Source organism: Vulpes vulpes, chromosome 2 (assembly GCF_048418805.1).
Source record: "Vulpes vulpes isolate BD-2025 chromosome 2, VulVul3, whole genome shotgun sequence".
Classification (NCBI taxonomy): domain Eukaryota; kingdom Metazoa; phylum Chordata; class Mammalia; order Carnivora; family Canidae; genus Vulpes; species Vulpes vulpes.
Window position 1 is genome coordinate 20542198 of NC_132781.1, and position 13282 is coordinate 20555479.

A 13282-nucleotide genomic window follows, 5' to 3' on the forward strand; every position below is an offset into this window, starting at 1 on the left:
TGGACTCTGGGGAAAAAATGAAAATAAAAATAAAAATAAAAATAAAAATAAAATGGACTGGGATCCCTGGGTGGCGCAGCGGTTTGGCGCCTGCCTTTGGCCCAAGGCGCGATCCTGGAGACCCGGGATCGAGTTCCACATCGGGCTCCCGGGCATGGAGCCTGCTTCTCCTTCTGCCTGTGTCTCTGCCTCTCTCTCTGTCTCTCTCTGTCTATCATGAATAAATAAATAAAACCTGGGATCCCTGGGTGGCGCAGCGCTTTGGCGCCTGCCTTTGGCCCAGGGCGCGATCCTGGAGACCCGGGATCGAATCCCACGTCAGGCTCCCTGTGCATGGAGCCTGCTTCTCCCTCTGCCTATGTCTCTGCCTCTCTCTCTCTCTCTCTCTCTCTCTCTCTCTCTGTATGACTCTCATAAATAAATAAATAAATAATAAATAAATAAATAAATAAATAAAACCTTTAAAATAAAATAAAATAAAATAAAATAAAATAAAATAAAATAAAATGGACTCTGGGGCACCTGGCTGGTTCGGTTGGTAGAGCATGTGACTCTTGATCTCAGGATCTGAGTTCAAGTGCCACTTTGAGTGTGGAATGTACTTAAAACACACACACACACAAACTCAAGTCACTTCACACCCCACTAGGTTGGCTATAATCAAAAAGTCAGATAATAATAAGTGTCAACAAGGACCTAGAGAAATTGGAACCCTCATATACTCCTGGTGGGGTATAAAATAGTGCACCAGCTATGGAAACTAGTTTAGCAGTTCCTTCATCAGTTAAAGAGTTACTATAGGACCCAGCTATTCCATTCATTGGAATGTGATAAATCACTTGCATTCATTACATTTTTATGCAAAAAAAAAAAACACAATAATATATGTCCACAGAAGGACTTGCATGCAAATGTCCATAACAGCATTATACATAGTAGCCAAAGAATAGAGATGACCCAAATGCCCATCACCTGATGAATGGGTAAATAAATGTGATGTGGCATATCCATACAATAAAATAAATATTATTTGGCAATAAAAAGGAATGAACTATAACTACACAGTAATACATGGAAGAACCTTGAAAACATGCTAAGTGAAAGAAGCCAGATACAAAAGACCACGTGTTACATGATTCCATTTATATGAAATGTCCAGAATCGGCAAATCTATTTTTAGAGAAAGTAGATTTGTGGTTGCTTTTGCTGGGGATCAGAAGGTGGGAAGGGACTGGGGTGATAGCTAAAGGGTATGGAATTACTTTCAAGGTGATAAAAATGTCATGAAATTGCTGATGTTACACAGACCTCTGAACATAGTAGAAACCATTGAATTGTATGCTTTAAGTGGGTGACTTGTATGGTATGTAAATTGTACCTAATAAAACTATTAGTTTTTTAAGATATTTATTTGTTTGAGAGAGAGAGAGCAGAGCAAGAGTGAAAGAGCACGAGTGGGGGGTGCACAGTGGGAAAAGCAGGCTGTCCACCAAGCAGGGAGCCCAGTGAGGGGCTAGGATCCTCAGGCCCTGGGATCATGACCCTCAGGCTCTGGGATCATGACCGGAGCTGAGCCAAAGCCAGACACTTAACCCTCTGAGCCACCCAGGTGGCCCGCTCTAACTCCTTTTAATTTCTTGTTTAGGTCTTACACTTGATTTTTTTTTTTTTTAATTATAGCTTTCAGGGCTCCTGCTTCTCCCTCTCCCTCTGCTGCTCCCCCTGCTTGTGCTGTCTCTCTCTCCTTTCTCTCTCTCTAAAGAATGAATAAAATCTTTTTAAAAAATCAATAAAAATGAGGTGCCTAGATGGCTCAGTGGTTGAGCGTCTGCCTTTGGCTCAGGTCATGATTCCAGGGTCCTGGGATCAAGTCCCACAGCGGGCTCCCTGCAGGGAGCCTGCTTCTCCCTCTGCCTATGTCTCTGCCTCTCTCTGTGTTCTCTCATGAATAAATAAATAAAATCTTTAAAAAATAAAATAATATAAAAATAAAAGGGGTGAGATCAAGGTGGGGTAGCCCGACAGCGAGAGCAGAAATGTGCAAGGGAGCTCAGCTGTGAAAAGGAGGGAGACCCCTGTAAGACGGATGAAGGGTTGACGGGAGGGGTTTCAGTGTTTGAGAGCCTGGGTCCAGAGTACAGGAGCAAGGATGGCTTAACCATAGACAGCAGAAGAACCTCATTCTAGAGCAGAGGTTCTCAAACTTCACAGTGGGAGGGTAGGAGCCTAACTGAGGTGGGCACCTTGCTCCAAGCTGCAAAAAGACCTCATGTCATAAAGATGAGAAAAGTTTGTTTTTCCTGGGCATAAAGCCTACTAGCTAACACCGATGGTGACCCCAGTTAACAGGTAAAGTTGGGATGAGCTATGGGTGACAAATGGTGCCACCAAGTCCTCTTCTTTGAGGGCTAGTTATCGCTTGTCTGGATGACATGCGGGTGACGGGTTCTGGCAGCTTGGCTAAGTGAGGGAGGGAGATTCTCTTCTCCCTGTGCAATCTCTCAGTCATTGCCTGTGATGAACATCCCATTCTGGTTTATGCTTATTCAATAATAAAAGGGCTTCCTGGGACGCCTGGGTGGCTCAGTGGTTGAGCATCTGCCTTCAGCCCAGGGCGTGACCCTGGAGACCTGGGATCGAGTCCCGCGTCGGGCTCCCTGCATGGAGCCTGCTTCTCCCTCTGCCTCTCTCTCTCTCTCTCTCTCTCTCTCCCTGTCATGAATAAATAAATAAAATCTTTAAAAATAATAATAATGATAAAAGGGCTTCCTTTCTCTACTACCGTTGTCAGGGAAAGCTAGTGGATCTTTGGGGAGAGGGTTTCTGGACTGGGAGACAATTTCGTTTTTTAAACAGTTCTCAAGCTTGAACCTGCTCTTCCGGGGTGCTGCGCCCTTCTCCCAACTCAGGCTGCTTCGTGGAGCTCTTTTTCCTTTTCCACACTCAGCCTTCTCCTCCTTCACCTGCAGAGTTTGGAGGCCACACTGCTTTGGCGGGGGACCTCCTCCCACAGGCGGGCCTGGGCGGCTCCGCGCACGTGCGGCCTCAGGCCGACTGCCCCTTTAAGAGCCCCTCCCCCGGCCAGCTCCGCCCTCAGGCCCGCGGCCGGATTTCCCCGTCGGGGCCCCACCCTTTAAAGCCCTGGCTCCATCTTTCTGGCTGGCTGTGTGCGCAAACCGGAGGGCCCAGGGGGCCCTGGGAGCTGGGGGTGGGCACAGTGGGCTGTGACAGGTGCATATGGGCCGTGGAACCACCGCCCGGGCCTCAGGAGGGACCCGGAGCTGGGACAGGGTGGATCCTGGGATGAAGCAGAGCCCCTCGGGTGGGCAGGACTTGTCATTGGTTGAGCAGCTGCTGGGTGCCAGGCACCGCGTCAAACCATTTCTGTATCTTCTGCGGAGCTATTATTATTCCCATTTTACAGACAGGGCAGCGGAGCCCAGAGCAGCTAGCTGCCTTGCCCAGGGCCCTGCAGCTAACCAAGTGGCAGAGCCAGGGTCCGAACTCAGGTCAGTGTGACTCCGAAGCCTTGATGTCCCCTCCTCTGCATCACCTGCCTGATGGGGCCTGACTTCTCAGCCTTCCTTTTTCCGTGGTTTCTTGTGTGGTAGAGTGCGGTGAAGGTTGGGTTGGGTTGTGGGGAGAAAGGGGTTACCCTCTCCTCCCCCCAGTACCAGAGTTTGGGTCCCTTCCTCCTCCCAGGAGCTGCTTGGAGATGCTGCTGCTACTGCTGCTGCTCCTCCTCCTCCTCCTCCTCCTCCTCCTCCTCCTCCTCCTCCTCCTGGGGCTGCTGCTACCACTGGCCTCGCTCCGGCAGCGGCAGCTCCAGGGTGCCAGGCCGTCCTGGCTTGCCGGCCTCCAGCACCGTGTGGCAGGAGCGGCCCTGCAGGGGGCAGCCGCCTGGCAGCAGCGCAGACTGGAGCAGAGCACCCTGCATGCGGGCCAGAGCCAGCAGCACGCCCTGAGGTGGTGTCTTCAGGGAGCCCAGAGGCCCCCCTGTCCCCTCACGGGGGCCACAGGTGTGTTTCCAAAGGTCTAAGGAGGTGGCCCAAACAGAAGTGCCACCAGACAGATTCTGGAACCTGAGGACTTCCCTTCTCCCCTTCTACTGCCAGCACAGAGGGGCCTGATCCAAACACCCTACCCAGGCTCAGGATTATTCAAAATGAATTCTCCATTCCTGTGCCCCAGTAGCCTTGCCCCGGGCCTCTGCTGGGCTCCTTCCTCAAGGGTCTTTTTTTTTTTTTTTTTTAAGACTTTATGTATTTATTCATGAGAGATACACATAGAAAAGCAGAGGCATAGGCAGAGGGAGACATAGGCAGAGGCTTCCCGGGGAGCCTGATGTGGGACTTGATCCCAGGACCCCAGGATCATGACCTGAGCCAAAGGCAGGCGCCCAACCATTGAGCCACCCAGGTGCCCCAGGTCTTATCATTCTTACCTGAAACTCAGGAAACTGTGGCTTCAGGATGAGTTTATGATGTCTTTGGGGCTACAGATACAAGCGCCTTCCGGAACCATCTCCCTCTGACCAAGGCCAGCCAGGCCCAGGAGGAAGAAAGTCGGGGTCAGGAGCTGCCCCCTACCTCAACCCAGTACTACGGGGAGGTCTCCCTGCAGGTAAACTGAGAAGGCTGGAGCATAGCTGCACCAGAGGCCCCATCAGGCCAAACCTTCCCCCATCAGGGTAGACAAAGAACCCCTAACCTGGGGACTTGGGGACTGGCTCGGGCCCAGGGCCAACACCCTTTCTTCTCTCCTTCCAGGCCACCTTGCTGGGTCTGGCAGCCCTAAACAAGGCCTACCCAGAAGTGCTGGCTCCAGGGGGCACTGCCCGGGTGACCCCTACATCCCCCTGGCCTCACCCTCTCCCCTGGCCTTGGCATGCCCTGGGCCAGGTTAGCACCCCTGGAGCCAAGCACCCTGGAACCCTGCTGCAAGAGGCACTGAGGTCCCCAGGGCTGCGGGCCCTGGAAGCTGGGACGGCAGTTGAACTCCTGGACGTCTTTTTGGGCCTGGAGGCCAATGGTGAAGAGCTGGCTGAGGCAGTGGCTGCCGGGAACCCAGGGCGGGCGGCTGAGCTGCGGGAGGCGCTAGAGCAGGGGCCCCGAGGACTGGCCCTCCGGCTCTGGCCAAAGCTACAGGTGGTGGTGACGCTGGATGCAGGAGGCCAGGCCGAGGCTGTGGCTGCCCTGGGGGCCTTGTGGTGTCAAGGGCTGGCCTTCTTCTCACCTGCTTATGCCACCACTGGAGGTGAGCAGGACTCAGGGCTAGTGAGTTGGGAGCATGGGGTAGACGCCACACAGCGAGCTGCCAAGTAGTGAGCCCTACGTAATCACTTCATTTAATCCCCCCAACACCAGCAGCTCCATTTTACGCATGCACAGACTGAGGCTCGTAGAGGTTAAGAGACTTGCACACATTCACGCAGCACCAGCATTTACCCCCAGGTCTGCCCCCCCCCCCCCCACCAGAACCACTGCCTCTTCCCAACCAGGGCCCTTGAGGCAGCACCCTGAGCCTGCGGGAGCCAGGAAGGAGAGGTAGAAGGGCAGCCATGGGATCAGTTGCTCAGAGACTTGGGGCCTGGGGTCCCTAGCAAAAAAGCAATGGTACCACCAGCTAAAGGGCTGCTTGCTCCCCCCAGGGGTGGTGGGCCTGAGCCTGTGGCCAGAGCAACCTCGAGGGCTCTACCTTCTGCCCCCTGGAGCTCCTTTTATTGAGCTGCTCCCAGTTAAGGAAGGAGCCCAGGAAGAGGCTGCCTCTACTGTCCTGCTGGCCGAAGCCCAGAAGGGTGAGGAGTACGAGCTGGTGCTGACCAACCACACCAGCCTCACCAGGTGAACACCTGGCTTACCTCTAGGGCACCTCAGGCCCTCCGGGACCCTACCAAGGGCCTAACCTCACCAGCACTCCTGCCCCGTCAGGTGCCGCCTGGGTGATGTGGTACAGGTGGTGGGTGCCCACAATCAGTGTCCAGTCGTCAGGTTCGTCCGCAGGTAGGTGACTCCCTGGGGGAGCTGAGGGGCTTTCCTAGGGCCCCAGATTCCTCTGCCTCCCCCTTCCTCCTCCCTAGGCTGGGCCAGGGCCTGAATGTGCGAGGAGAAGACATTCAAGAGGATACATTCTCTGAGGCCCTGGGCAGGGCGGTAGGGCAGTGGCCAGGGGCCAAACTGTTAGACCACAGCTGTGTGGAGAGCAGCATTCTGGGTAAGCTTCTCCATCAGCTCCTGCTCCCCATTCCTGAGTTGGTTGCCCACCCCACACCCTGCCCATACCAAATCCATCCTGAAGGAAGAACTCTACGAAAGAGGTAAGACCCAGCCTCCTTTGCTGCTCCTAGCAAAGCCCTTCCCCACATCTAACTCCCATCCCTCCTGCTGCAGCCCCATCCCTTCCCTTTCCTGGCCTGTTTCATACTTACAATTAGGCTTTGGGTTCCTCTCCATTTACCCCCCCGCCTTTGCCAAGAAATTCCTCCCATGAACCTCAGGGTGAGGGAGAACAGTAGGGGCACAGGACTCGGTGTTGGAAACCAAGAGTATGTGTGTGCATGGGGGTTTGTCTCCAGATTCCTCCGAAGGCTCTGCTCCCCACTATGAGGTGTTTGTGGCGCTAAGGGGGCTGAGGAACCTGTCAGAAGAAAATCGAGACAAGGTAAACAAGACAGGGAAGGGATGTGACTGCCTGTCCTCTTCACTCTGCACGCCCCCTCCTGCCCCCGTGCCATGGGCCCAGTGCTGTGATGGGGGGGGAGAGTAGGGGGAGGAGAACCTCCCTGGGGCTCTGGGAAGGGAGAGAGGTCCACAGACATAGGAGACACAGGTGAACATATGAAACGCCTCCCACACGTCTCCTGGCATCCTCAGGCGCCCGCCATCCACAGGTCACACAGCCACACACCAGCCTCCTCACTCGGGCCATTCTGTTTCCAGCTTGACCACTGCCTTCAGGAAGTCTCTCCTCGCTACAAGTCCCTGAGGTTCCGGGGCAGCGTGGGCCCTGCCAGAGTTCACCTGCTGGGGCAGGGGGCCTTCAGAGAACTCCGGGCCACCCTTGCAGCCTGCCCCTCGTCCCCCTTCCCTCCCGAGATGCCCCGGGTCCTCAGGCAGAGGCATCTGGCCCAGTGTCTGCAGAGAAGGGTGGTGTCCTGAGCTGAGGCCTACCTGATGCCCCATCCCCCTCAAAGGCCACCTGGCTCTTTCCTCTGTGGCCTTTCTGGATGGGAACCCTTGGCCAGGGTCGTGGACTCTGTGTCACCTGACAGTGGCCCATCAGAGCTGCCAGGCCTTAGGGAGGCTCGGCCTAGTCAGCTGCTGCCTGCAGAGCCCTGCTTGGAGCCCCAGGCCCCCTCTGGAGGACACTGCTGGAGTTCCCTGCCACGCTGATGCTCCCGCGTCTCCAGCCAGTGCACTGTGCAAGCTCCAACTGTTGGCAGTTACTGCTCTCAGGAGCCACCCTCGGCCTATAAGAAACAGGACTTAGAGAAAAAGACCTTGGCGTCATTATCCCTCAGGGTGACAGCTCTGAAGTGTATTCTGTGCCAGTTGTCCACAGTGATAACCTTCTCAATAACACAGTTCTTACTGGTTTTCCTGCCATCCCTCCTATCCCCACCCCTTTCTGTGGTTTCTAGGATTACCTCCCAAATAAACCTCTTGCACCAGATTCTTGACTCCGGGTCTGCTTAGGGAGGAACTGTAAGAGGCCTGTTTGCTCTGCTCCTGCTGGCGGCTGGTTCCCCCCACCTTCAGCTCTGGACACCAGGGCTTTCCCCCCACTCTCCACTCCAGGTCGGTAGGTCCCCAGTGTGTGTGCACCTTCTTTCTACCCCAAGCTGATCCTAAATGTGGAGGGATTGCTCCCCAACTTCCCTTGCCCTGGCTTAGCACAGGTCCCTGTCTGGCCCAACACCCACAAACCACTTTCCTGTGTAGGAACTGTACTACACATCATGAAGTATCACAACAGGAAGCAATCTCAGAGACCATCTGGGTTAACTATCCATCTTACCAGTGGGGAAACTGAGGTTTCATGAGGTTGTCAGCCTCACCCAAGGCCTTAAAGCTCCTCCTGAGTAACATGGCACCAGTTCCCCTTCAGTTGCTAAGTCTCCAATCCTGCCTCTGAATTACTTCTGAATTCCATGTCCACATCCAGGCCACCCAGCCCCCCATCAGCCCCAGGACTCCTTCCTGCTAGAACCCTCCCCTGGCTCCCCAGCACCCACAGGACTGAGGCCAATCAGCTTAGCCGGTAAGACCCTTTGACCCACCCTGGTCCTCACTTCCTTGTCCAGCCACCTCTCCCCTATGAGGGGAGCCGCAACTATGATGCCCACACCCTACTATCCCACATGAACTAAGCACTGTCACCTCCAGGTCTTTGCTCAAGTTGTGCCTTCTGTGGAATGCACCCCTCCCCCAGCCTTACCTGATAGAAATCCACCTTGCATGCAAGGCCTTTCTGGGGTCCTTTCTCCTCCTGAGCTATCATCATGCTGGGTTGTCTTCTCACCTGGATTCTGGAGTCTGGGAAAACCGGACCATCCAATGCACACTGTGCCCTCAGCACCCATTGCAGGGCCTGGCAGAGAGCAGGTGCTCCACAGACGTGCCCTGTATAAAAGAGACTCTGGCTTGGAGATGGCACTGTCCTTCCCCCAAAGGGGCTCACTCTTTGCTGATGGTGGGATGGGACTCCATCCCCCTCTCCAGGCAGCCTGACTAGGAAGGAAACTGCACAGGTCGGAGGACCTGCTTTCCTCTTCCTGCCCACGTTCAATTTCCAGGATTTTCCACCGTGGAGGTTGGTGGGAGGGGCAGAGAGGAGGAGAGAACTGGGGAAAGGGAGAGGCAACTAAGAAGCCTGTTCCAAGAAGGAAGAAGGCCAAGGAACCCGACAGACCCCAGGTATGGCAACAGAGGCAGAGGGCACAGACCTGCTGCCTGGCTGCCCTCCCCCCACCACACACCCCATGTGAAGTGTGGGGCTCATAGCTGCCTTCTCTTCTGCCCTAATTAGCAGCTGCCCCCCCCCCACCATTGTCCCAGGCCAGCGCCCCAGCCAAGGCCTCCTTTGTGCTCCCAGATTCCTGGGTGCAAGGTGGCCTCATTAGTGCCGGGAGACCGCCCCATCTCCAGGGAGCAGGCAGACAGACAAGGGGGGTACCAGGGGCACAGTGATGGCACTCCCGCTTCTGAGAGCCTTGGCGGCCATTCTTTGGGCCCAACCTGGAGACGGTCCCCCTGCAGGAGGCTAATCTTAGATTTGCCTTTGTCTGGCTCCAGAGAGGACGCAAGTACCCGCCTGTCCCCCACCACCTCAGAGGACTATAAACCCCAGGCCTTTGATCGGGGGTCACAGTCAACGGCCTCAAAGTTCCTGGCTATTCCGACCACTGCAGACAACACCCTTCCTGGCTACCCCACTCTGAGCTCCAGACGCCATGAACCCTCCCTCTACAAAGGTAAAGCCCCAGGGATAGAAGGGGTGACTCATCCTACCAGCGAGGCAATGGAAATGCTTGCTCAAGGGGCTGGAAAGAAAGCTGAGGTGTTTCTGCCTTGGTCTTTTCCCATGTGGGATCCGAGGCAGGAGACTGACAGGGTGAAGCCTCCGCGGAGAGCCTGGGGTAGCACTGGATCCATGGCCTTCTCCTGAGAGCTCATGCATCAGGCACGGTGCTTGCACCTGGTCTTTTGTGTCCTCCTCCTGCGGCCTGCGCTATAGGGATTAATACCCCTTTACAAGGGAGGAAGTTGTGGCCCCTAAGAGGTTTGGAAACAGGCCCGAAGCCACAGAGTGCAGTTTCCCCGGCCAGGGGGCAGGCAAACAAGACAATTTGGAACCTGCTAGCCCTTGACGTGCACGTGTTTGTCCGTGGAGAGTCTATACAGGGCCTCTGTTTCCTTGAGTGAACAAACTTCTGGTGCAAACACGCACCCGGTTTTCAGGTGGAGTGGTAAGCGCTTTAATGGGGGCACAAGGGACTAAGCGTCCTCAGAAAAGAGGGATTCACTCTGCCCAGGGGATCTCAAAACGCCTCCTGGAGGAGATGCTGTGCTGGGGCTTGAGAGATGAGCAGGTAAAGGAGCCAGAGAGGAGCCCTCCAGCAGAGGCAGCAGCGCGCAGAGGGCGGGGACCTAGCGGCCTGAGAGGTGGGAGCGCAGGCGGCGGGAGCGGAGCCAGGTGGGCGGAGCCCGGGCCGGGGCTGCAGGCAGGCGCGGCCGGAGGACCGCCAGCGTCTGGCCCGGTGTCTCCCTAGGTCCCCTGGGCCGCCGTGACTCTGCTGCTGCTCCTCTTGCTGCCGCCCGCGCTGCTGTCGCCCGGGGCGGCCGCGCAGCCCTTGCCCGACTGCTGCCGCCAGAAGACGTGCTCCTGCCGCCTCTACGAGCTGCTGCACGGCGCGGGCAACCACGCTGCCGGCATCCTCACGCTGGGCAAGCGGCGGCCCGGACCCCCGGGCCTCCAGGGCCGGCTGCAGCGCCTCCTGCAGGCCAGCGGCAACCATGCGGCCGGCATCCTGACCATGGGCCGCCGCGCAGGCGCAGAGCCAGCGCCGCGCCCCTGTCCCGGGCGCAGATGTCCCGTGGTGGCCGTCCCCTCTGCAGCGCCTGGAGGGCGGTCGGGAGTCTGAGCTGACGCTCGCGCCCTGTCCTGGCCCTGCCCTCTCCTCGCTGCCCGCCGGATGTCAGCCCCCGACAAAAGGTCAATAAAGACGAGTCTCTAAGTGTGGCGGGTCTCTGTTCTGCGTGGTCGCATTCCGTCCTGCAGGGGGCGGGAGAGTCTTTCGAACTATAAAGAGCTCGCGGCCTGAAAGCCTGGCTCTGGGGCACCTCCGCCTTGGCGTCTTCCAACTGGAAACACAGAGCAAGGAACTGTGTGAGGCCCCGTGGTACGGAGACAACCGCACAGGTGCATGGTCGGAGGGAAGAATGGGGGACAGACGTATCTCTCAATGCTCTAGTAACCATTCTGTATCTCGGCCTTTACAGACAGAGAGGGAAGGGAGGGAGAGCCAGGAAGGTTGCACCGAGGAGCGGAGTCTGGCTGGGAAGGGATAGGAGCTGAGCTTGCTGAAAAGGCCAAGAATATAAAGTTCAACATGAGCCGCACGGTGGTTGACGTTGTGGGGAGTGGTGAGGCGCTGGAAGGGAAGGAGACAGGATCCTGCAGCCTAGATTGTGAAAGCCCTCACAAATCATCAGGCTTTACCTTTCATTCTGTAGGTACGTGGAGTCAGGAGAAATTCTTAACCAGAGACGGGACAAGGTTTTCCTGCGTCTCTAGCCAAATGCACCCCTTACCCCCAATATACGTTGGAGTCCTAACTCCCAGTACTTCGTACAGTGATCTTATGTAGAAATAGGGTCATTGTAGATGTAATTAAGATGAAGTCATTCTGGAGGAGAGTGGACCTCTAATCTGGTATGAGTGGTGTCTTTACAAAAAGGGGGAATTTGAATGCTCAGAAACGTACACAGGGAGAAACAACGTGAACATGAAGACAGAGGTGGGGTGATGCAACTATAAACCAAGGAACACCAAAGATTGCAACATACAGAAGCTAGAAGAGAGACATGGAACAGATTCTCCTTCACAGGGATCCCTGGGTGGCGCCGCGGTTTAGTGCCTGCCTTCTGCCCAGGGCGTGATCATGGAGTCCCTGGATGGAGTCCCACATCAGGCTCCCTGCATGGAGCCTGCTTCTCCCTCTGCCTGTGCCTCTGCCTCTCTCTCTCTCTCTCTCTCTCATGAATAAATAAATAAAATCTTAAAAAAAAAAAAAAAAGATTCTCCTTCATAGCCTTCAGAAGAAACCATTCCTATCTTCTCTTGATCTTGGACTTCTAGCCTCCAGAACTGAGACAATAAATTTCTGTTGTTTAAACCAGTTCGTGGTCCTTTGTTATACTAGCCCTAGGAAACTCATATAACACCCAAAAGTAGAGACCCAGAAGGATGTGGCACTTTTAAGCAATCTAACAGCCCAGATAACACCCAGTTCAGACTCTGGGGGTGAAGGTAAGGAGCTATTGGCCTGAGATGAGCACCAGCCTCTCTTCCCATTCTCACGGCTTTGTTCTGGGAAGCAGCCACCCTAAGCCCCACATTCAGCTGCTCCTGTAATTTTCTGTGTTTGTAGTGAAAAAGTCCCATGTCTGGTTTCACCTCCATCCTTCTTATTGCTGCCCCGGTTTCCTCCTTGGGAGACAGAGATCAAAGACCACCAGTAAATACACCTTTGAGATTTGCAAACTGACTCTGCCCACCTTGAAGTTTTCTGGGCAGCACGGATGGCTCAGCAGTTGAGCACCGCCTTCGGCCCAGGGAGTGAACCTGGAGACTTGGGATCGAGTCCTGCGTCAGGCTCCCTGCATGGAGCCTGCTTCTCCCTCTGCCTGTGTCTCTGCCTCTCTCTGTGTGTGTGTCTCTCATGAATAAATAGATAAAATCTTTAAAAAAAAAAAAAAAAAAGGAATTATCTTTCTTGTCCCAGCCTCTCTTCCCACTTGAATGGCAGCAGAGAAAAGGAGGGTTCAATCAAGACTGTAAGAAGAGAGAGACAATTGCTCTCCAACACACTTAGGGTGTCCCCCAAACATGCATGATGCTATTAGGTTCTCACCACCCCATGAGTTGAAAATTATTAGCTCCATTTTACAGATAAGGAAAATGAGGCTTGAAGAGGCTAAGACACACATTCAGTGAGTAGCAGCAGAATCGGGATTATACCCCATGGACTCCAAGGCTCTTTTCATCCATCTGGCTGCTCGCAGAGGCCGACCTCGCCTCTAGGAGAACTACTCAAAGCGAGGCACGAGTGAGGGTTAAGCCATTCTAGAAATTGAAATCCAGCCTTCCTATTGATCCTCCACCGGCAAAACTAGTCTCTTTAACCGTTGCTGTCACACGCTTCAGCGCAGGACACCGGGGTGCTGCGAGATACCCTAACTCCAGCAGGCGGCACTGTGAATCAAACACCATTCCCAGCGTGGGCGGCGCGCGGGGAAACCCGCGGGGCGGAGCCACAAGGAGTCGCCGGGGAAGCACGCGTGGGGGCGTGGCCACCCGGGAAGAGGGCGTGTCTGTCACCCAAGCCCCGCCCTGCCTCTTGGGTCTCTGCTCCAGGTGGGCGTGTCCCGAATTCTCTCTGGGAGAGACACGCGTGGGCCGCTCCCCCCTGGGAGGAGAGCCGCGGAGAAGGGTGAGGGTGTCGCTGGCGGCCCCTCCCCGTGCGGGCCACGTGGCGGGTGCGGGCCGAGCCCGGGGGAAA

At 55.4% G+C, this 13282-nt stretch overlaps 2 protein-coding genes across 3 annotated transcripts; both read left to right on the forward strand.

Moving 5' to 3' along the window:
- Window positions 1-3117: 3117 nt before the first annotated feature.
- On the forward strand, window positions 3118-7671 carry GHDC (GH3 domain containing). Of its 2 annotated transcripts, XM_025987074.2 has the most exons (10): window positions 3118-3231; window positions 3425-3509; window positions 3703-4019; window positions 4502-4623; window positions 4770-5256; window positions 5651-5843; window positions 5931-6002; window positions 6080-6213; window positions 6575-6660; window positions 6939-7671. In XM_025987074.2, exons 3-10 carry the CDS (start codon window positions 3716-3718, stop codon window positions 7155-7157), a joined length of 1617 nt encoding a protein of 538 aa, XP_025842859.2. In that variant the 5' UTR covers window positions 3118-3231; window positions 3425-3509; window positions 3703-3715; the 3' UTR covers window positions 7158-7671. The 2 variants fall into 2 exon arrangements, with proteins under 2 accessions (XP_025842859.2, XP_025842858.2); XM_025987073.2 differs by having other exon boundaries at window positions 3123-3509.
- On the forward strand, window positions 7640-10740 carry HCRT (hypocretin neuropeptide precursor). The gene is made up of 5 exons (XM_072747169.1): window positions 7640-7796; window positions 8164-8259; window positions 8795-8915; window positions 9294-9472; window positions 10271-10740. Exons 4-5 carry the CDS (start codon window positions 9452-9454, stop codon window positions 10640-10642), a joined length of 393 nt encoding a protein of 130 aa, XP_072603270.1. The 5' UTR covers window positions 7640-7796; window positions 8164-8259; window positions 8795-8915; window positions 9294-9451; the 3' UTR covers window positions 10643-10740.
- The last annotated feature ends 2542 nt before the right edge of the window (window positions 10741-13282 follow it).